The following is a 23,025-nucleotide window of genomic DNA, read 5'->3' on the forward strand; positions in this document are numbered from 1 at the left end:
ACTGTGTGTGACATGGGGGGGGGGAGGGGCGGAGGGAGGTTCTGAGTAGAAACAGAGCGTCCAATGTTTCATATTACACTCCTCAGCTGGAGGAGAAAAAAAGAAGAAGAGGAGGAGGAGGAAACCTGGGGCTTCTTTTCTTCAGAGGCATTTAACTGGGAGTTTATGGAGGCTGCAGAAGTGGAAAATGAAGATCTCCTCTGTGGTCTTCGCTCTCCTGACTCGAGCACTGCTTGGAGGTAGGAAAAGTTTATTTTGCTTCATGCCAAAGTGGATGTGGTGGAGACAAAATGTGTTCCACTATTTTTCAGAGAAGTTTTGCAGAAAATCAGAGAGGATGATGGGTTAGGAGTTGGAGAAAGATAGTTTTTGTAGATAAGATGGTCTGTTAACTAAAACTTCTTTCCAGTTTCTGCTGAAATAAAGATAGTTCTAGTAAGATTTCAGGGGTATGTTGGTGAGAAAAAATAGCAAGTTTATAAAAGTTGCTTGTGTTTGCAGGAATGAGAGAGAATTCCAAAAACTGAAAATGTGTGGTTGTCAAAGTAAAACACAGCTTTTAGTTTCACATCTACATTAATTTATGGTCATTTCAGTGATCTTCTGTCAAAACAGATTATTTAATTGAAACAAAACAACACTTTTCAGCCACTCAACTATATTTTCCTTGTTTTGTTCTGTCACTCAAAACTAAATGAAAGACAAAACTGTAAAAAGCACTGACTTTAATTACGTGCTGAGCTGAAAGCATCTGAGCTGTGTGACAGTAAAATGTTTGTGTGTCGTGGAAAGTGGGCATTATTATAACGAATTGCGCAAGGTTGGGAAAACGTGATGTGTGATGATATATTGTCATGCAGCAGTAAAGTTTGTTCCTCAATATTCATGCAACGTATGTCGTAACATGCCAAAAACAACACGTCTGTCAGCGTGACGGAAAGAAGTCTGTTGAGCAACAATGACCAAATTAGAAATGTAGACTGTATGGATTTAAATATGAAATATAGCTTTTATTTGAGCAACAAACTTTCACCATATTTGTTGGGTTGATTGTTATTCTTTCATGCTCCTTTTTCAAGTCAGGCTTTAGGCACTTGTAATACATACCAAATCATACCAGTACTTTTTTTATTTTAGGGAAAAGTTCATGAGAAACATTTCCTCGCATTCTTGTTAATTGTATAGTGAGTCAACTGATTTGAACTGCATGAATATATAGTGAATACCAAACTTAATCCCATGACAGGATGACCTATCTTTGACTTTTTCTGAGCACTTTTAGGACTTCCCGTCCATGTCGACTAAAACACTGAACAGTCGAAATGACCAGATAATTTTTTACCCTGAAAAGAATAGTTGACAAATTGTTGACAGATAATGAAAATAATATCAAGTTTGAACATATCCAGTTTCATGACAACTGAGCAAATGTCATCTGCTGTCTGTGATATCATCAAAAGTAAAAGTGGACCTTGAGGTAGTTTGGTCAACTGCTGTTTCCATGGTCAAGAATCATTGACGTGTTTAAACTGTGATTTCCGTATTGCTATGAAAACTCCTAAAACTTGCTTTTAACCTCAGACAAATATTATAGTGCTTGGACCACAGCATCTTACACTGTAAAATGTCAATCAGATTTAATGACATTTTTGTAATATTTAATATTACATTTGTTATTATTTGCTATTTATTAAATTAGATTAATCAGTTTTTTAAAGTTGAATCAATTAAAAATTCCAAATAATCACATTTAGAGCCATTACATTGCCATATGTTCAACTTGAGGTTTAAAATAATAAGCTGGTATTATGTAATACCAGTTTGAAATTGTCATTTTGCGTGCAATAACAACGGCTTTGTTGCTTTTGGCGTGTCATGTGTACCCCATGTAATCTGTAATGACTGCAATGCAAACGCGGTGTTCGTGTCCCAAAGTGCTGTTGAGTAATTTCAGGTTATGTTGGTGATGTTTGTGACATGTTTTTCGTACTTATGTTATGTTGTTTCTGTATGTATTTTACTAACATAGCTATTCTAAGCCCAACCATGATATTTTTCCTAAACCTAACGTGAAAGTAAAGAAGTAAAAATGGTTTAGTTGCCTAAACCTAACTGCGGCCGATACCATAGTTTTGTTACCTAAACATACTGTAACCGCGACCGTTTCACAATAACAACGTGGCAGTAAAAAACGCGAAAAGCCATTTCGCAATGTTAAGCCAGTAGCGTATAAATGACACACGAAATGCCTAAAATGCGTTATCATGACGCACGGAAATGTCGTGCTATTTATACGATTTCTAATGAAAAATTAACGAATGATACTGGTCTAAATGTAGCTTCTAAAATTACAGAAAAAGCAGTATTGATAAGGCTGTGTGTCATAAGCAGAATGACTGTACTGCTGAGTAGTCATCTTGAGAACTGTGTAGTCTCAAGATGACTACACAGAACCTTTCTCAGTTAAGTCAGTGAGTTTTACGTTGGAACAACTAAATAACAATCCAAACAAAGTAGATAAAGTGTTCTATTTTAGTTTCAGCTCTTACAGTGTATTTAACCGTCTGTGGTATGGACAAAACAATGGCAAGACAGGAAACAGCTGAATGTGTTTAGAGAGATGCCTCAACCCTGTCAAAATCAAAGGGTTGCTGTAACCAACATGCAGTCAAAACAAGAAGGAGCATGGCTTCTTCACATGGGTTTTGTTAAGACACAACCTGCATCCACTTCTCTGACATCTTGTTCTGCTTGTAAGGGATTGGATATTATCAGATAGTCATCGGTCATCCAAACACATCCAGACATCTTTATACTACATGCTGCTCCAAATGGTTCTAAAATAACTTGTATAAATCTCTTCCAGATTTGTGTTTGGCCATCAACGTCACCATCATCCCTTCCCCCTTCACGGTGGCACAGGAGGGTGAAAACATCACACTCTCCTGTGTCGTATCCCAGCGGCGCCGCAACGCTGCTTTACCAGTGGTGAAATGGACCTTTCTGCCAGAGGGCACGGACCGGCCTGAAGACGAGCTCCTCATCGCCCGCGTCAACATGAGGAAAGCCCGTTTCTATGGCAACTACACAAAAAGTTTCACATGGCCCAAACTGAAGCTGACGGTGGTGAAGCAGGGGAAGATATTTGACCTGGACATCTTGAACGTGTCCGAGGGGGACCGGGGGCTCTACATGTGCCGGGTGCAGGAGTTTAAAAAGCACCAGGACCGCTGGAAAGCCTCGACGAACTGCACCGCCGCTACTGAGCTCAGAGGTGAGGGCTGGACTTACTGTTTTAGTTTTTCCTGTGCTTTTCTTATCACTGGAAGATTTACCAAGCAAGCACTGTGTGAGCATCGCCCTGCTTCACATTTGTTGTGCTGCAGATAAATCGTTGAGGACAAGACCATTTTAGTGGAGTCCACATTGAAGCCAGACAAGAATGGTGCCAAACACACATATTTTGCAGTGGTTCAGACCAATGGAAGTCCTCTAAATGCACGCAAAGCAGTTTGACAGTGTATCTAGCCAGGTTTAGCCAAAAATCTGATTCGATACTAAGCTAAATCGAACACAAATTGTATTTTTATATATATATATATAATATGTTGTGAAATATTGCATTGATTCTCCAAAACACTATCGATTTTTAATCAACCTCTTAAAATTCCAACGGCCTGCCGTCAAGCCTAGGCGCTATTCAATCTTTTGGGGGTTGTAACGAGCTCAGTTTTAAAGTTAGGGTGAAGGTACTGGGACCATATGAAACTAGAAATTAATCCATTGGTACCAGCCATGTCGTACTAGCTTGTCGCGAAGGAGGCAAAATAACACTCCAATTATGCTAAATCTTGACAAGGAAAAACTAACATAGGGTCACACAGCGCTCCTTGGCCTCTGACCTCAAAATATGTGAATGAAAATGGGTTCTATGGAAACCCAAGAGTCTCCCCTTTACAGACATACCCACTTTATGATAATCCCATGTAGTTTGGGGCAAAAACCATGCAGTTTTTCGCACATTGTATGAATTTGTTATTTTGCCTTTTCTAATGTGGTGTGTTTCTGGTGTGTTCTTAATACTATTACAGTTTTCCTAAAAATCTCAATATATTGCCTTGCTTACTGTATCGCAATATATTGAATCGTTACCCCTGTATCATGATACGTTTCATATCGTCAGATTCTTGCCAATAAACAGCCCTAATATGTATGCACATAATGATGACGTATTGGTTATTGGTATGTGCCATTTAGCAGTTGCTTCAGAGTCAGGAATGATTCATCATCATGCAGTACAGATTCACAGATATCTCTGAACTAATTATTAGATGCTGTTAATTTCTAGCTATCTGTTATCAAACATCTATTTAGTCCTTAAAATATCCGTAAATACCAGTAGGATGTAGTCGCATTAAGCAGCAACCAACTGTTTATCCTTTCTGGGCTACTGTAGAAACATGGCGGTGCAACATGGCAGGCTTCGTGAAGAGGACTTGCCAAGCTCCCAAAAAGAGCTCCGGGCCTTGAAGCAAATTTTCATAGTGGCCAAACAATTGGAATTACAACTTCCGTGTCCGTCACGTGATGCCATTGGGCCCAAAAATACTTTTTCCCATAGACTTACATTGGGAAAGAGATGTCTGTAAATCAGCGGATAATTATTTTTGAGGTAAATCAACTTCCCAGTATGACCACTTGAATAGCCCTTATTTAATTATTTATTTATTACGTCCTAAAATTTGTAAAATGCACTAATAGCCAAATCCAGAGTTATTTTCTTTCTTCCGTTCATGTTGCCCCAAGTGAAGGAGTTCAAGTACCTCGGGGTCTTGTTCGCGAGTGAGGGGACTGGAACGTGAGATTGACTGGAGAATAGGAGCAGCGGGGGCAGTATTGCATTCGCTTTACCGCACCGTTGTGATGAAAAGAGAGCTGAGCCGGAAGGCAAAGCTCTCGATCTACCGGTCAATCTTCGTTCCTACTCTCACCTATGGTCATGAGGGCTGGGTCATGACCGAAAGAACTAGATTGCAGGTACAAGCGGCCGAAATGGGTTTTCTCAGGAGGGTGGCTGGCGTCTCCCTTAGAGATAGGGTGAGAAGCTCAGTCATCCGTGAGGGACTCGGAGTAGAGCCGCTACTCCTTTGTGTTGAAAGGAGCCAGCTGAGGTGGTTCGGGCATATGGTAAGGATGCCCCCTGGGCGCCTCCCTAGGGAGGTGTTCCAGGCACGACCAGCTGGGAGGAGACCACGGGGAAGACCCAGGACTAGGTGGAGAGATTATATCTCCACACTGGCCTGGGAACGCCTCGGGATCCCCCAGTCAGAGCTGGCTAATGTGGCCCGGGAAAGGGAAGTTTGGGGTCCCCTGCTGGAGCTGTTGCCCCCGCGACCCGACCCCGGATAAGCGGTTGAAGATGAGTGAGAGTTCATGTGAATGAGCATGAACATAATGAATTAATGAATTCAATCATTCATTTCTGCCAATAGGCCCCCCTAAATCCTACACACAAGGACATTGTTTCCCAAACTTGGATGACTGATGAAGAGTTTCCCAATATGCAAATTAGACATTATAATTTTAGACATGGTGAGTTCTAATGACTGTCAAGCTACTGTGCTTAAGGGCTCTCAAGTAGCATAGCCTTGATTGTAGTTCATTAAGGGTCCTGTCCGTCATTTATAAAATGTCCAATAGCAAAGAAACGTCTTCATTTTAAGTGAGTGGAATTAGTACTAAAATTGGGGTCCTGGGCCAAAGAGAGGTGGGGAGCTTCTGGCATTGGGCTGCTCCAATTCACTCTTGGTAGCAGAAACCAGTAGCTGTAGCCCAGTTTCTCATACAGTGACATCACTGCTTTTGATGCTGTAGGGCGGAGACTTGACAGCTACTTCTGAAACCACAACAGAAGCAATGACAAATGCTGTTTTGATAATAGTAAGACCGCAAACAGTTTGACGCAGATGCCAGGTTTGTCTGCAGAGCTCTTCTACAGCCAGCAGAAGAAAACTGTGACTGCTATTGGGCAGCTCCCAGCTGTGAACACATGAATCTGTTTCTGACAAACATCATGGATGCCCTGTTAGCTCTCCCTCTCAGTAATTTAGACCTCAAAAATATGACTGTGAAGGAGTGAATGTGATAAAAATACACTGAAGATAGCAGAAAAACTATTTATTTTAGAGGAGCAGTTCTGCATCTCAAGTAGTAGCAGTTTCTCTTACCACAACTGGATGATGCAAGCCATCTGGCTGAAGAGGCAGTGAAGTGGGTTCACGGAGCAAAAGCACTGTCCTGCTTTTGATTTGGGAGGGGAAATGTCATTGGTTAGGAGCAAATCTGGAGATAAAAGGATCCTCCATCGCAATAAGTTGCGGCTTTGACGGAGTAGACCTTGGAGAAAGAGCAGAGGGAGTGTGAGGTTTCAATGCCACCGCTGGCACATGAGTCGTTCACACAACGGAATGGATGACAAATCCATTGGTACCAGATACTGCCAGAAATCCCTTCACTTTCATAAAACCAGAAACACACTTAAAACGCTTTGTCATTTTTTCCTTTGCGTCTGTCAAGCTTTCTGTGCTCGCAAAGAAATATGCAATTTGCAACAATAATAATGACAGATTTACCATACCATTTTTTGTTTTTGTATTTTTTGAAACAACGGGCCATCAATTTCAGACAGAGGTGAGCAGGTCTCTGATTCATCGCCAGCAAGCATCAATTGGCCGGCCAGTAGATTTTATCAGTTGTAGCTACCTAGCTAATTTAGCTAACGTTAGCTCCCTGATTAGGATGAAAACATTATCTCAAGCTGAACTTCCAGGGTTTCCAGCTGACTCGTTTTCAAATCAGAAGCTTGTACAAGGGGTCTTAAATATAGGCCTACACGTGATGGCTACACACATGATGTTGTAAAAGATTAGATCAGATTAAAAAGCAGCAGCTGCTCTGATAGCACAATGGCTTCCACAAAGTCGGGAAATACTACACGTTCTTGGGTGTGCAAGTCGTCGATGATAGCCTAGAGGCTAGTTAGCCGGACATGCTAATGTGCAGCTTATGATAGAGCAGAAAAACACACTATTTAATTCATCCATTACACTTTTGCTCGTGTTTGTGGTTTTGGAAAGGCTAGAAATAAAGACAAATTAAAATCTTGACAGACATGCCGTGACTAGTTACAGATGCTAAGATATGATTGGACAATCACAATTCAGGAGAGGGGTTTAGCCCATAGACTGTGTGGGCGTAGTCACCGTGACATCACCCATTGTTTTGTGGACTGCCGTTTCAAAGCCTTGAGTTCAGCATTTTTGTCGTCGACATCTTGGTATTTGACTGTCACCATCTTGGTTTTTGGCCGTCGCCATATTGTTTTTTTGCAACCAGAAGTGAGGGTGGAGATAAGTGCAACCGAATGCTTAATAAGACATTTTCAGTCAACCAAAAAGGTTATAATTAACTTTCATGAACTGAAAATACACTGAGAAAGGGTTAAAGTTCAAAGACGAAAACACTACTAAACAGACTCTAGCTCCAAATGATGTCAAAAGCGCAAGATGGTAGCCAAGATATTTTGATATTGGGATATTTTCATTTCTGTACAGTGGGAGGAAGTGGGGACACGTCGTCCATCTAAATATACAGACTATGGGTTTAACACGACAGTCAATTGCTTGTCCCGTGTCTACAGGAGTGGGATGTACTCTTCTGTGTTTGCTTTTGTTAATGAAGTTTGGGTTTTTCTGAATGGTGATGCTAATGCTAATCAAAATTTTCTTTGATTTACTCGTAACAGACTGGAAATGTGTCAAGTTCTGATAGCTTTTTCCCACAGAAAGAAATACCAAGCATTTAGAGGAGCAAATGCAGAAATGCTTCATGAAATGGCTTTAGGTCCAGATAGTGTTGTGTTAAAATAGGAAGCAGTTGGAGAAGCATTAATGTGAAATAGTTTTTAGTGATGTTAAGTGGTTTATCTAAGGAATGAGTGCATCACGAAATGCCATTCTTGCAACAATATAAAGACAGTTCATATTATTTAAGCTCATTGCTGTAGTGCCTACTGTCAGTGTTCAACAACACTAGACGTTGCTCACCACATTTTCCATGGAAGTGTTCCTACAGGCTGTGACTTTCGGGGTGTCCACAGCCAAGTGTGGGCCCGGGCAGACACGCGGTCCCTACCGAGAGCTGTTGACATTGGCCTGGACATGGAGTTTCCCTCCCAAAAGTAGCACAGACAGAGTCCAGAGAGACTCAGCAGAATTGGAACAAGAGATAGTTGTGCCGAGGAAGCTAATGTTTGAATGTTTGTCTGCAGTGACAGTCGAGTTGGCATGTGGCTTGTGTCTGGCTCTTAACCTTTCGTGGTCAAGGATGTGGAGAGGGCTATTTTCATCCAAGGAAGCGCCGGTCCATTGTGGTTTCAGAGATATTAATAAAGAGGCCTACAGCGACATTTTTGAATGAATACTGCAATTATGACATGAATGGCAATACATGCCAAAAATAAAACTGAATTTATTTTTCATTACACAACAGGAGTGAGAGGAAGCCCAAAATACCTCCCTTGTTCATCAGATTGTTGAGACTACCTCCAAACACAGCTTCACAGCCTCTTGCAATTTGGATATTACATTGGTTATTTATGGATTTAGATTTATTTTCTAGTAACAACCCTACTTTGCTGCTTATGCCATCAAATTTGATCAAAGGCTGTATTTTTACCATATGGACGCGCATGTTTACAATTCCTGTTACAAATCCAAATTTGAATCACCAGAATCTGGTTCTGAAAATCTATTTATTTAAGTTTATTTTGAATATTAAGAAAGATAGGAATACATTTTGGTGAATGGTGTCTGCTTGGAGCGAGAAGTACAGCAGTTTTTGGTTGGTAGGGGACGTTAAACCCAACTTAAAATCAGTTTAAAGGTGCAATCTACCAATTTAGCATAATACTTCCATAAAGTTGGAGAACTTGTGAGAGACAGATTTACAAAAGGAATAGTCAAGATCGAAGCAGCTCAGCCCAAGATATTCAGACTTTAAGCTTGTACGGAGTTTGAGTTTGAGTTTAGCTCCAAAAAATGCTGGATCCTACATTTCCCATAATGCAACTGAATAGCATCCTTTTATCAGACACTTGATGCCGGGTAAATGCCCACATCTTTCAAACTCCATACCCCCAGTTTGTCATTCAGGCTGTCCATAAACCTTTAAATACATTTAAATCTATAAAATTCAGGGAAATCTCTGCACTGCGCTCATACGACAGTTTAGGCAGATAAGGCCGTCCAAACCGACGGTGCTGTTGTGGAAGCGTAGAACCCACCCTGCAGTTTCCCCCTAGGTTAACACTGTTAGCTCTGTCAGCAGTGTTGCCGTTCATTTCACTATTCGCACTATTAGCACCATTAGCCAAGAGCCGCTGGCTCAGTCGTCACCATGTTGAGCGTCGTGCGGAGGCAATAGAAATGCTCCCAATCTCGCATTTAGCACCTTTAACTATTCAATTTTGTAAGTCACCATATGACTAATGAGTTCCTAATGCAGAACACTGTCCGGGATCTAGATTGAGTAGTAATGGACAGGCCAAAGCTCTAACAAGACTGGAAACTATTTCTGCCCAGCAGACCAGCAGTCAGGGGTATTCCTTCCCAGTATCCACACCAACGGTTGACAGCTATGATAAACGTCAGCTACACATCTGAGGGGTTAAAACCCCTCTGGGACCATTGTTGCTGGTCTCCGCCACTTCATATGAGAAACAGCAGGCGACTGAGACTTTATGTGCACAAGTGTGTGTCTTTGTGACGTCAAAGTGATGGAATTCCTGCGGTCGGATAACATTAGGTGACCAGGTGTTTCCACAATCACACAAAACTCCCATTACTCTACTTACTACTGCTGTAATAAACACAACCAGAGAGGTCACAGGGTTTGAGGGCAGAGCATCGTGTGGACACAGCCTCCTCTTGGCATAAACAAACTGAACTCGTAGGTATTTCTATAACACATGTGGGCGACTGCAAGTTAACAACGGTGCTTCCAGGGCCAGCTCTAGTCCTTTTTAGACGAAATCTGGATTTGGAGCCCCCCCATAGGCAGTGGAGCCGCTCTAGGGTTAGGGTTCTGGGTGGTTGAACCCTAGCCCCGTAAACCACAACAAACATCAGACATCACAAATTTTTCATAAATAACTGTATTTATTATAATATAAATAAACAATTGGTCCCTGATATTGTTGGCTTAAAAGTGTTTAGTCAGTTTCACTACAATTTACACTTTTATTAACAAATAAGTGCGGTTGGGCAGATGAAAAAGTGTGAGAAATAGTTACAGGGTTATCCAGTTATTTGTTCATTTGTTACCTCAATGCAGAAAATGAGGAAGGGTGCCTACCATCATTTTATATATTTTTTTATATTATTATTTAATTATTTTTAGAGGGAGACCAGCGCCCCATGAAGGTGGCGCCCTAGGCGACTACCTATATGGCCCATGCCTTAAGCCGACCCTGGGTACTTCCATGAGCTACACAGATGTGGCATGGGTTTGGTATAAGTATAGCTAGAACATAGAACTCTGGGTATTGTATTGGCAGCTTCAAAGGAAAGAAAATCTGAAATATCGCAGTTCTAGGGTCACAAACATCTCAGAGTCCAATAAAATAGGCCTATGTTTACCAACATAATAGGGACACAGCAAATGTACTGAAAGATGCTAATTCTCAGAAGAGAAGATACAAAAGATAGCAGGAAGTTAAAGGGTGAATTATTCAAAGCTTTGTTAAGACACACAACGTCGCTGTGTACTTACATTCATCCCTAGTCATTTATAATACAGTGAATCAGAGCAGTGACTGACTCAGTGGATGGCAAAGACACAGAGGATCATTATTCACTCCAGTACTCGTCTGTGTATTGATGTTTACAGCTTTGGGTCTGTTGGGGCACAAAAAAGAGCCACGAATCTGAAACACAGTCAGGAAATGAATGCAACTCTGTGACTCTGATGAACAAAAAGTAACGTGTTTGAATGTTTCCACTGTAGTCCGATGCAGTCCTCAGCCATTCAAAAGTTGCTTTAAAAAAGAAGCCATTTTTCTAGATGAGGATAAAAGTCAGTTTTATGGCACACAGTGCACCAGATTTATCCCGTTTCTGATTATTCCAACACGTACAACTGCCACACTGACAGGGCTGCACAGAACCTGAGGCAGAAACACCACACACGTCATAGATGTTATCGAGATTTATGCCGTGAATAATTCGTTGTGAAGGAAGGGCGGGTCTTAGAATTAAATCGCCTGCCATTTCAAACAAGTGGGAGAAAGTCTTGTTTGAAATATTATCTCACCCAGAAACTGTGCAGCGATTGCAGTGTTTGTGCCATGCACCAATGCATTTGCTCTAGTTTTACCACTGATACTACTAATATTCACTGGTGGTTTTAAGATTTTCATGGACAATGATACAAGCTTTGCCAATAACATAACAACCAAACGACCTAAAGTAGACCGCTTACGAGTACCATTCATTGTTACAAACACCTGCCGGAAGCTAACACATTTGAGAAACTTTACTCCGAGTGACTTTTGCCTTTGATATTCTTAACAAAATATCTAATTTGTGTTCAGGAAAAATAGCTCATGTACAGTAAATAGCTTTTGTAGTTAAAGCTACAGTTGGTTACTTTAATAAAAATAGCTTTTTGTCATATTTGATCAAACTGTCACTATATCCTGAGAGTAGTACATGGGACAGATATTATGTGAAAATATGATGTTCCTCTTCCTCTTTTTAGTGCTCTTAATGGTATCTGCAAAATTCCATCGTGCCCAAAGAAAAACAACCAATCAGAGCCGAGGGGTCTCTGAAACAGCTGTCAATCACTGCTTGTGAAGCCTGTGAATGCCTATCAAACTGTCAAACTAGGAAGCGCTGATCAAATATGAATCAAGATTCTGTTACTGTAATGCTTATTTCTCACCTCAAAATGTTTTCAGAAACATATTCTAGTGTACCGTTCAGCTGTAAGATGAAAACGTTTTTGACCCGGCGGCCATGTTGAAAACAGTCAAGCCAAAACCCAGTAACCTACTGCCCAGAGCAAACTTTTGAGGTACGGCGCAGAGCCTTGCGGATGCAAAGCGCAATGCAGGTATAATATGTCATCGAAAAGTGCGCAAGGAACGCCATTCACTGTTTCTAGGCAACAACAACAGTTGCAGCTGTTATCTCATTGATTGCGCTTTGAAAGGTCAGCGGCAACAAGGTCAAAGTTGAAACAATTTTAACTTTTTGCGCAGCGCTCGCTGGCTCGGTGGTCACGTATAGGGTATCGCTTCCGCCTAGTCGACCGGCAATGCTCTCCCCATAGGACAACAATGGCGTAGCCAGCACAGAGTGATTTTATCGCTGATCATCTGTGGGCGGCTTGAGAGAATCCTTGGCTCTGATTGGTTGTTTTTGTTTGGGTGCAGTGAAATCTTGCAAATGCCATTAGGAGCACTAGGAGGAGGCAGAGAAATCTGATTTTTTTCACAGATTATCTGTTGCATGTACTACTGTCAGGAAATAGTGACAGATTGAGCAAATATGACAAAAGGTTTTTTATTATAGTTACCAACTGTAGCTTTAATCTCCAGGAAATAAACACTATGTCCATCTTATTAACTAGGATAGCTTAATCAGCAACAAAGAAAACAAATCTCAGACTTTTTGTCCATTTCTTTCTCCAGTGTTGACTTACATTTGCTGTCAACTGCTACTTGGCCAGCAAACCAAGCTACGTCTTTGCGATTATTATGGCATTTCATCTTCTTTTGTCCGCGTCATTTTGATTTCTATTTTTCATTGCTGGCAATCTTTGAAAGTTAAAGCATCAAGTCGACTTGGCGAGTAAATCTGAGAGGCTAATCTGTGTTTTTTCACCACACATTTTGATTTAAGCACAGCCCTAAACCATTTAAACTGCAAACCATCTCATATCTACAAAGTAAATATTTGGCAAAAAAAAAGAAACTAATAATCAACAACAAGTTATATTTTGTCTATATGCCTTTAAAAGTGACTGAGGCTGGTGCTTCCAAACAGTAGAATGTAGGTCACATATGGTCAGTGTAGGGTTAGCGGTTTCACAGATGGGGACCGAAAGGTATCTTCCTTACAGTGAACAGTTTGAGGACTGTTTGGTCCATAAAAGCCTTCAACCAACAGTCTAGAGAAAAGGACTGAGGAAAGTATTGAAACAAGGTGAAAATTTCAAGCACCTTGGTCCAAACCAACTGAGTTGAAAGACATGGTGGATTTGCACTTTAGTTTTTAGAGTTTTAGGATTTGATCCTCTAGTTTTGAACACAAAGAATTGTCTGAAGCACTAATGCAGGATCGATGCATGCAGGGAGAACCCACTCCTACTGTGTCAATGCAGTTTTTGAATCATCTGAAGCATGCGCTCATAGCAAGTTTGCCAGTCAGTCAGCAGCACAGCCAGTCTGCCTGTGGGAAAGTCTCCAGGCGGCGTGGCGAGCCGGCGTGGCGAGCCTGCCTGTCGTCAGCCTTTGGTGGTTTGGGGTATTTCAAGATGGCCTGGTGGGTGTCACTTCACGAGCTTCCTACCACCAGCTCAGCAAGAGTACAGCGGTGTTAAGACTACTGTGGTCACACGGGGTGGGGAAATGAGTGACTGTGTGGGGCGAGATTTCAGGTTGAGTATGGGAAACATATTTTCTCAGCAATTTTGGACACTAGCAGCACATAGCTGGGATTCTCATTACACAGATTAAGGCGGCATTCACAGGCCTTTGATTCCCCACTGGTGCTCATACAGTATTTCATTTTTTGGGGTGTCCAGTAAGCCATAACTATATAAGATATGGTTCGCTGAAAAGACTATTTAAGTCACATCCATTTTAATGAGCTTCTCTTAGTTCTCGTTATGGTGTGCACTTTAAAGTTTTGTCTGCACTGACTTTGCTAAATCCCTCCCTCAAATACTGATTGTCCTGTCAGTGCTGCTCATACAGTAATTAGGCGTGGCAGGTCTGTCAAGCAGTTTAAAGGTAGCGTCGGTAATCTTAAACCTGCAGTAGGCAGAATGTTTTCGGCATCATTGGGCAAAAATTACATAATAATCTTTCAGCATATTGTAATTCAAGTGTTCTGAGAGATAACTAGACTTCTGCACCTCCTCATGGCTCTGTTTTCAGGCTTTAAAAAACCACAAGTCATTTCAGAGAGAGAGTGTTCCTATTGGTTGTTCATTCAACGGAGGCAGCTGTCAAGCTCTCGCGAACGCCGATCAAGTGGTCAAATAAGGCAGTGTTGATCAAATATGAATAAATATTCTGTTACTGTAATGCCTATTTCTCTCCTCATATGTTGTCAGAAACATCTTGTAGTGTACTGTTTAGCTGTAAAATGAGAAAGTTTTGCTCCGGCTGGTGGGCGGTGCTTGGTATTTCCTCAACTGATCTCAACATGGCTGCCGGGTCACAAACTAGAGCTCGCTTTAAAACTGAGCCTGCTACACCCTCCAAAAGATCGATTGCGTTAATGTGTTAAAGAAATTAGTGAAATGAATGAATTTGCGTTAACGCGCTAACTTTGACAGCCCTAACAAATATATTTTCATTATACATATACTTTTACTACATTCCTGTTTACATTAAGTTTATTCATTTGCAATACTGTCACAATCTTTTTTATTTTATTCATGTTTATATTTTAGCCCTATGTTTTAACTTGTGCTGTTTTATGTCTTATATTCTCATTTTGACTTTACTTGCATGATTTTCTTTTTTTTTCGTTTTTGTTGTTGTTTTATACAAATTTGATGAGCATTGTTGGAGGGAGCCTGAGATCCAAGATTTTCATTGCCAACGACTGCTTCTCTGTAATTGTTGTGCATACGACACTAAAGAACTTGAAACAGTTGTTAAGGTCAAAAGAGAGGGTGACGGTCAGAGCAAGGGTGGATGTGAGGTGAAAGTTTACCCCTCACCCTCAAAACCAACTGTTTGCATTAATTCATCCCACCAAGGTTAAGGTCGAGCCCTCAGGACAGCGTGATTCAGAGAAGGGATCAGGCAGGGAGGAGGCCAACCTTGGCTCGTTGTCTTCCTACAATTAGCTTTATTTAAACTGTAGCCAGCGTGTAATCAGGCGGCAGGGAGGCCACAGTGATGACTGTGGATTTAACATACTTCTCTTCTCTCTCTCTGTCTCTCTTCCTTTCTCCATGTAGTGCACGTCCTACCGACCACCAAGGCCAAAGAGAGCCTGTGGAGCTTGTTTGAAGGTAAGTCATCATATTTTCAGTGTGTTAAGTGTGTGTGTGTGTTTGTGTGTGTGTGTGTGTGTGTGTGTGTGTGTGTGTTTGTGGTGGACTGGCAGGCAAAAATAGCCCAACCCAAAGGATATAGTACAGTGCCTTAAATAGCTCAGCAAAACATGTACTTTTTTTTTTCCTTCTGATTTTTGTGTATATAGCCAAGGCATGAGGCTGATGTGTGTGTGTGTGTGTGTATACATATTTTTGTGTTTCAGATGTGTACCTGTGTGCAGTGCTGATCTGCTCAGTGGGTTTGCTGTGTATGTGCATGTTCACGGTGACCGTAACCTGCCAGTTCATACAGAGGAAGCAGAGGTTAAAAGGTTAGCAGCAAAATCAAGATAACGGTTTGGTCTAGAAGGTAACCCACAAATTGTGAAAACTTGCGAGACTCGCTACCCGACGACCTATCACGACCTTAATCATTCAAGGTCGATGACTAACCTTAACCATTTTGCGACAGTTTCACAACTTTTGGGTTACCTTCTAGACATGACCCAAGATAACTCTCCACTGACCTTTGACCTTTATCAATCTGGCTCTGATGTCTCCATTTTCTCCGTTGTCCTGTTTCTATGATTCCTTCTATCGTTTTCTGTCGAACTCCTCTTCTTTCTTCCGATGTAAGAACCCCTACACAAACTCAACTTTGTGTAGAGATTAGAAGGTTGCTAAAGTACAATAACCTTTGTCTCCTAACCAGTTATTATGTTTCTAAATGTGTTCTATCTCTGCAGATAATTACCTCTTGGTCAAAAGCCATCAGAACAGGTACGATTTTTTGGGCGACACAGCCTCACACATAGCCATTAAAAGTTAACGAATACTCAAATGTTCTTAACTGCACTGAACCTCTGGTAATCTGGTCTCACTCCAGCTCAGGAGAGACCGTCACCAGTATGGTCAATGTGTCTCCTGCTCTGCCTAAGAAGGAGAGGAGGTACAGGAAGAAAAGGAGCAGAGATTACCAAGAGGAGATACCACCAGAGATACCAGCAAAAGGTAAACAAGTGTCTCCTACGGTTTTGTCGTAGGTACTATTGGACATCCCTCCAGGTTTGATATTTTCGCAGCAGCAAATAATCCCTGCAGCTCATTGTTGTCAGTGAGGAACAGCAGCAGAAATAGCTGAGCACGAGCATCAGTCCAAACTGAGGTTTACTCTTGGTTCATTTTGTTCTGCTTGGCTTTCCAAACATGAATTTTGTGCTGGCATTTGAGGTCAACATCCGCCCCGTCTACATATAAAATCTTGAGTTATGAGGTAGCATGTGGAATGTAACACATCATGTTTTTTTCACTGAAAGCAAAAAAACATTTTGAAAGTTATTTTGAGTTAAGTACCATCTTAATGATCGTCAAAACCCAACCGGTCGAGGCAGACGGCCGCCCATCCAGAACCTGGTTTCTACCAGTTAAAGGGGAGTTTTTCCTTGCCTTTGTCGTATAAGAATGCTTGCTCATGGGGGTTCTCTTGTTGGGTATCTAAATTATAGAGTATGGTCTAGACCTGCTCTATATGAAAAGTGTCTCGAGATAACTTCTGTTATGATTTGATGCTATATAAAAAATAAATTGAACTGAAATTGAATTGAATTGAACTCACTGTTGATGTTTTAAAAATCTAGTGAGAACTGTGTTGGAAAGGAAATACTACGGGGGGGATTGAAGTGTTTTAGGACTGATAATTGTTGCTCTATTGTGCAACTGATGTCACTTTTAAGAACAATTTTAATTGTTAGACGGATGTTTTGGCCACTTGGGGCCTTGTAAACACAACAATAGCTGTGTTGTCGTAGTTGTATGGATACGGTGTAACATATTAATTAGAGCTTTGGAGGTGTTGGTAGGTGGACTTTGTTACTTATCTGTTTTTCACTGTTTCCAGTCTTCATGCTAAGCTAAGCTAAGCTAATCGGCTAGTGGCTTTAACTTCATATAAACACAAGAGTGGTGTTAATCTGAATAAGTGTATTTCCCAAAATGAAAAACTATTCCTTTAAATTGCGGGCTATAATACCAAAACATTGAGCTGAAAGATGTAAACCGCTGTAGTGCTGAGAGGGACTACAGGGTCGGGTGATAATTCTTCTTGGGTTCGTCTAGAGGCGATCCCTCTCACATTTATTTGATCCATTGTTAATATAAAATGCAGACTAGTGCAACTTTAAGCCAACAAAGTGAATGGTTCTTCTGTATTCCACTCAGAAGACCAAATACTTTGAATGAATTTTGAATATTAGAACCAGTAAGGGCCTTGGAACATACTCAGAACTATCTGTCTAGACACTATGTGAAGGGGAGCGCATGTTTGTGATTATAAATGGAGAGGTCTGGTTCTTGTTAGACTAGTACATATATACATTATATTTGCTAAACAGATCTCTGCAAAACCACTGACTTTTGTTTTGTCCCTGCAGCTCCCATTGGAGACAAAACACGGAAACCCAAACTTTTAAAACCACAACCAAGGAAAATAGTGTTGGTGAGTTCTATGCGTGCCTTTTTATACATTGTTTACCTTAATCATCATTCTTTGTTGTTGCCAAATGATCAGGTATCTACCCAGCAATCATTTTCTCCTGTTTTTACCCTACATGTGTGTGGCATATATCACTTTGAAGAAAAAGAGTACACATGCATTGGTGCCTTTTTCCTTAAACTAACATAGCAACTTACAAAGCAAGGCATTCATAGTGACAGGCTATCATTGTTATTGTGCCAGATATAATGGAGAGCAACCAGCGTGTGACACGAAAAAGCCGTATGAATGACGTAATTAGCAATGCTTTTAACGTGCAGCGAGAACGGCGTTCTTGCTCTTGGCGTGTCATTTGTACGCCATGTAGTCTGTACTGAAGCCAATGTATCGTAACGCATCCACGTGAAAATGCTAGACTCAAAGCTGGTGACGTAGAATACACAGTGAGGATGGGTCCAACAAACACAGGTCTTTCAACCAGGACACCAGTGTTCGAGGCCAGCATTTTGCTTTGTAAGTTATGTTTCTCAGTGTTTTGCTTTGTAAGTTATGTTAGTTGGTGTTTTGCTTTGTAAGTTATGTTTCTCAGTGTTTTGCTTTGTAAGTTATGTTAGTCAGTGTTTTGCTTTGTAAGTTATGTAGTCAGTGTTTGCTTTGTAAGTTAGGTTAGTGCCGTTTGTCACGTGTTTTGTAGTGATGTTTTCTATACTTATGTCATGTTGTTTCCGTACGTATTTCACTTAGTTTACGTACTTATTTTAAACCCAACTAAGTGGTTTAGTTGCCTAAACCTAACTGCTGACGTTACCGTAGTTTTGTTGCATGGCGTACAAATGACGCACAAAAAGTCTAAAATGCGTCTACATGACACACGGAATGTCCTAGCAATGTTATGTCATTCATACGCCTTCCCGTGAGACCGGGTTGGACAGGAATGCCTGTAATCAAAAGTACCAAAAAATGTCATAAAATGTGCCACATAACCCAGGTTTAATTGGGTTTAAATTGTCACTGGAATGAAGTGACTCTGTGGCAACTTAGCATTTTAATGGCACAGAATGCGGCAAGAGGTCATTTTTGACAACCTCAACCCAAGAGTCCTGTAAGGTGATGTCCACACGCAGCCTTCTCAAATTTACCAAACCAATGCTGTTAAGCAGAGGGAAACAAAGGAGAGAGAAAAACATCAAACTTTGTGCTTCCTTTGCCTGCAAACTGCTGTTTAGCATTTAACTCAGTTTAAAATATGTCTTGTGTGTATTCATACACTGACAGAAATCTCAAGCTTAAGATTAATGATGGAGTTCTACATAAAAATCTCTCTCAACCTCCCTGCTCGTTTTCTAACCACTGATACCACTTCCCTCCCTTGTCACCTCCCTCTCCCCCTCTCCTCCATCATTATTTTCCTCCTCCATCTCCAGCCGAAGATAGTGGAGGAGAATCTGACCTACGCAGAGCTGGATCTGGTGAGGCCAATTCCGGAAACCAAGGCGTCATGTAGCGGCACCGTGTACGCTCAGATACTGTTTGAGGAGCAGCAGCTATGAGAGGAACACACCACTAGTAACTGTGCCTTATGTAAAAAGTATTGTCTATTTATAGTCTGTATTATTTTGTATTCAAATGGTTTGAGAAGGGCAACATGTGTAGTGTCTCACAATTATGACACAATTGTACATATGATTTTATATGTTATTTGATATAACTTCCTTTTATAATGCAAAAGGGAATGTTTTGTGGACTGGAGTATTTCATTTAGATTTTTTGCACCCACGTTTGAATCCTGTGTAGCTTAAACTGGGAACACAATAGAAGACTAGAACTGATTTAGACCAGATGTGTCCATCGTGACAATTGGAGGGGAGATTGGAGAATTTGCAGGCTGATTAGAGCCCTCCCATCAAACAGGTTGCAACCCGATATCAGCAGGTTTAAGTCCTGTGGTGTGTGGTTATTACACCCATTGAGAGTCAATTTTACTCTAGGGTGAGTTGATGGGAGATATTGCTTTGCTACCATCTAATGAGAGTAATGTTGCCATTTCTTTATGGTCTATTTAAAAGAAATAATTAGACATTTTGGGGAATGCTTATCTGCTTTCGTGCCAAGGGTTAGATAAGGCAATTTATATCGCTTTCATGTTGGTGCGTCAAGTATGGAGCTAGAACCAAGAGGTGATTAGCTTAGCTTAGCATAAAGAGTGGAGGCTTGGGAAAACGGCTAGCCTGGGACTGGCTAGCTGGCTAACATGACTAACATGACTTTCTTAATTATTACGTGCTGTAACTGTTTATTGACAAACTGCTCCCAGTTGTTGTTTGCTATTAGGGGTGGAGCCAAATCCCTTCCCTGAGGTGAACATTTTTCATCCTCAACATTTATTGTGTTATGGTTTCAGAATGATGCAGACAGTTCGAGAACAATTACATACGAAATAGGATGCAGGCTCCCCGGGCTAGGGCCCCCGGACCTCCGAGGTTTGGGCTGAGCCCCAAATGTTTACAATGCCTAGCTTCGCCCCTGTTTGCCATTAAAAGAAATGTACGTACGCAACTCCCTGTAAACCCACAAATTGTTGTGTTTACATTTATGTATGTGTATGGATAAAACAAATGTTAGTTAGGAGAAAATGAGGCTAGCTGTTTAGCCCATCTTGCAGTCTTCGGGACTTTCCCAAGCTAAGCTATAGTCGCCTCCCGGCCCTTGCTTCATGCTTAATGTACAGGCATGATATGGCTCTTCTCATCTAAGCTACAGTTTTTCCCAAAAATGTCTAACTATTCCTTTAAATTCATAAATGCACCTTATTTTAGAGACATTTAAAAAAAGAAAATACAAAAAGGCTCAATGTGTATGCAACAAAATGTCAAGCGATATACTGTATATTGGTTCCTTTAACTTTCTTAAGTCTTTGACATTGCCTAAGTAAGCCAGTTAAACTCACTTACACAGTGAATTATGGGAAACCCCATCAACAGATTTATGAAGGAGAGACAAAGTAAGTTCAAGACATCCGTTTATATGTATAGGAAGCAATGCCTTTTCAAATGTGATTTACTTCTAGTGTGTTCCCAGCATTATCTGCCTCACATCTGTGTTCAGTGTGTTTCTGTGTGTCCGACTGCAATTTATAATGACCACAACTCCACAGAGTTGATATGAAAGTAGCAATTAGCCCCCCGACATCCCCCCCATAGGCAAGTACGTGAGAGCATGTGAGCCCTTTCATCTGGTGCCAACATCAACTTAACAGGCTGTTAGCGACACACACACAACCATATACTGTATAGGGTGGAGTTACATGTCGGCTAAACACCCTCGTAGGCTTAAAATTAAGGCACATACTATAAATCCAAATGGCTGCAAACAATTGGGACACCTGATCTACAAACAGGGACAAACCAGTGTTTGAACTATGTCACATTAATATAAGTCATACTTCAAATCTTAAGGCAATTTTGCTGTTTGAGATGAGATAAGAGCCAGGAGCCATATCGGCTGTGATCCCAAATACCTTCGTACGGTCTCCTTGCTTTCTCACTTTTCCGTGAATCCGAGTGTGAAAGTGCTTAGGCCTCTTTTTCCATTTAATGATCCTCTGGATTCAGGAGTGGAAAAGCAAAGGAGAGTTTTTTTAAACAGTGAACTTGAAACCCAGACACAAAGGCACCGGATCCCTCCCTTCCCCCAAGACTTCCACTATCTTATGTGAAGTTATCCGTGCAGATGGAGCCCTTCACAAATACAAGTCTCACTTTCCGCTGCATGCCTGCTGAAGTCCATATTTGGCCCCGTTTTCGTCAAACGTTAGCTAAACCAGCTACTTATCGGCTAATCAGTAGTTCGAGAGTAGGCTATGTAGTCACTTGAGTAAAATGATTTGACTCTTCTGCAAATTGAATATTATTTGTGGTATTTAGAGTTATGTAGTAAACTATGTAGCAAGGTTAGCCGCTTACATAGCTAACTATTAGCTAGCTAATAGCTGATATAGGCTTCACGTGACATTTATTGGATTGGTGTAGTGAAAGAGTCTCAAACAGACAGATGTTATCTATGTCTGTTTGAAAATGCTGAGAAAGTCAAATGTATGTTGTACCTTCAATCAGCAGTTAAGCTGACTTCCAATATGGCTGCCAGCCAGGTGACACTTAAAAACCCAACAAATACAGTACAAGACCGCAAATTTATAACCCATTTTAACAGCAAGGTTGGTGGTTGTGGACTTGGACATTCTCTGTTCCCCTGCCTATATATTACATTTAAATTCAAACCACTATCAACCTCCATTTGTGACCATTCCAATTTTCCACTGTTCTCTTTATGTAGCCGATGTATTTCAGTTGCACAGTGTGTATTATCCATATAGCCTACTGTATAAAATGAGTGAAAGTGACCTTTCAGTGGCGGGCAGAAGTGTCTTAAAAATGCCCTTAGACTGTGAAATGTAAAGTTCCTTCCAGACCACATTGTCCTTAATGGGAGTCCACTAACTAGAACCATGTGTGTGAATTGTGCCTCCCCCTCTCTCCTTTCCTTTTCCCTGCCCACCACTGACCTCTGCATTCATCAACATTCCAGCATTTTCTTCTCTTGTTCGTTTTGTACCTTTCATCTGTACAGTAGTGTGTATCAGTAAGTGGAATAAATATAAAAGTGGATGTGAGCAGTTTGCTGCCAGAAAAGGTGTTTTTAACCATGCTAGCGGTGTTGCTCTTTGGATGGCGATATTGGTCTGCCCAAAAGCGTAGGTTTGCATGTCCCATTGGGTTAGGGTTAGGGTCCCATTGGGAGGACAGAATTGTCCCAACCAATATTTGAGTGAACTTGTTTGCGTTACCTTTGGCGTGAAGTCAAATTCAACCCAAATAAATCCCAAATAAATAGGACGACATTTAAGTAAGTAGTAACTCATGATAATGCATTTTAAGCTTTTCGCTTGTCATTTATACACCACGATTTAACGACGTGAACAGGCGTTTTGTGTGTCATTTAACGCCATGTTGTTACTGTGAAATGGTTGCGGATATGTTTAAGCAACAAAACCAGTCTGTTCGTAGTTTGGCCGTGAATATCTGAGCATCAAACTGAACCTCCAAATCTCCAAGCCTGGTGAACGAGGTCCAGGGCATAATATTCAAGTTACATAGTGATTAAGCGAACAGGAAATTTAACAATGCTTTCCCCCACCT

General features: G+C 41.0%; 1 protein-coding gene across 2 annotated transcripts; it reads left to right on the forward strand.

Moving 5' to 3' along the window:
- vstm4b (V-set and transmembrane domain containing 4b) lies at nt 1-22,499 on the forward strand. Of its 2 annotated transcripts, XM_037755959.1 has the most exons (8): nt 19-239; nt 2,867-3,274; nt 15,262-15,315; nt 15,564-15,671; nt 16,086-16,119; nt 16,226-16,350; nt 17,769-17,833; nt 19,255-22,499. In XM_037755959.1, the coding sequence occupies exons 1-8, from the start codon at nt 188-190 to the stop codon at nt 19,378-19,380; spliced, it is 972 nt and encodes a 323-aa protein (XP_037611887.1). In that variant the 5' UTR covers nt 19-187; the 3' UTR covers nt 19,381-22,499. The 2 variants fall into 2 exon arrangements, with proteins under 2 accessions (XP_037611888.1, XP_037611887.1); XM_037755960.1 differs by lacking the exon at nt 15,564-15,671 and having other exon boundaries at nt 1-239.
- The last annotated feature ends 526 nt before the right edge of the window (nt 22,500-23,025 follow it).

The sequence above is a fragment of the Sebastes umbrosus genome, chromosome 20, assembly GCF_015220745.1.
Source record: "Sebastes umbrosus isolate fSebUmb1 chromosome 20, fSebUmb1.pri, whole genome shotgun sequence".
Taxonomy (NCBI): Eukaryota; Metazoa; Chordata; class Actinopteri; order Perciformes; family Sebastidae; genus Sebastes; species Sebastes umbrosus.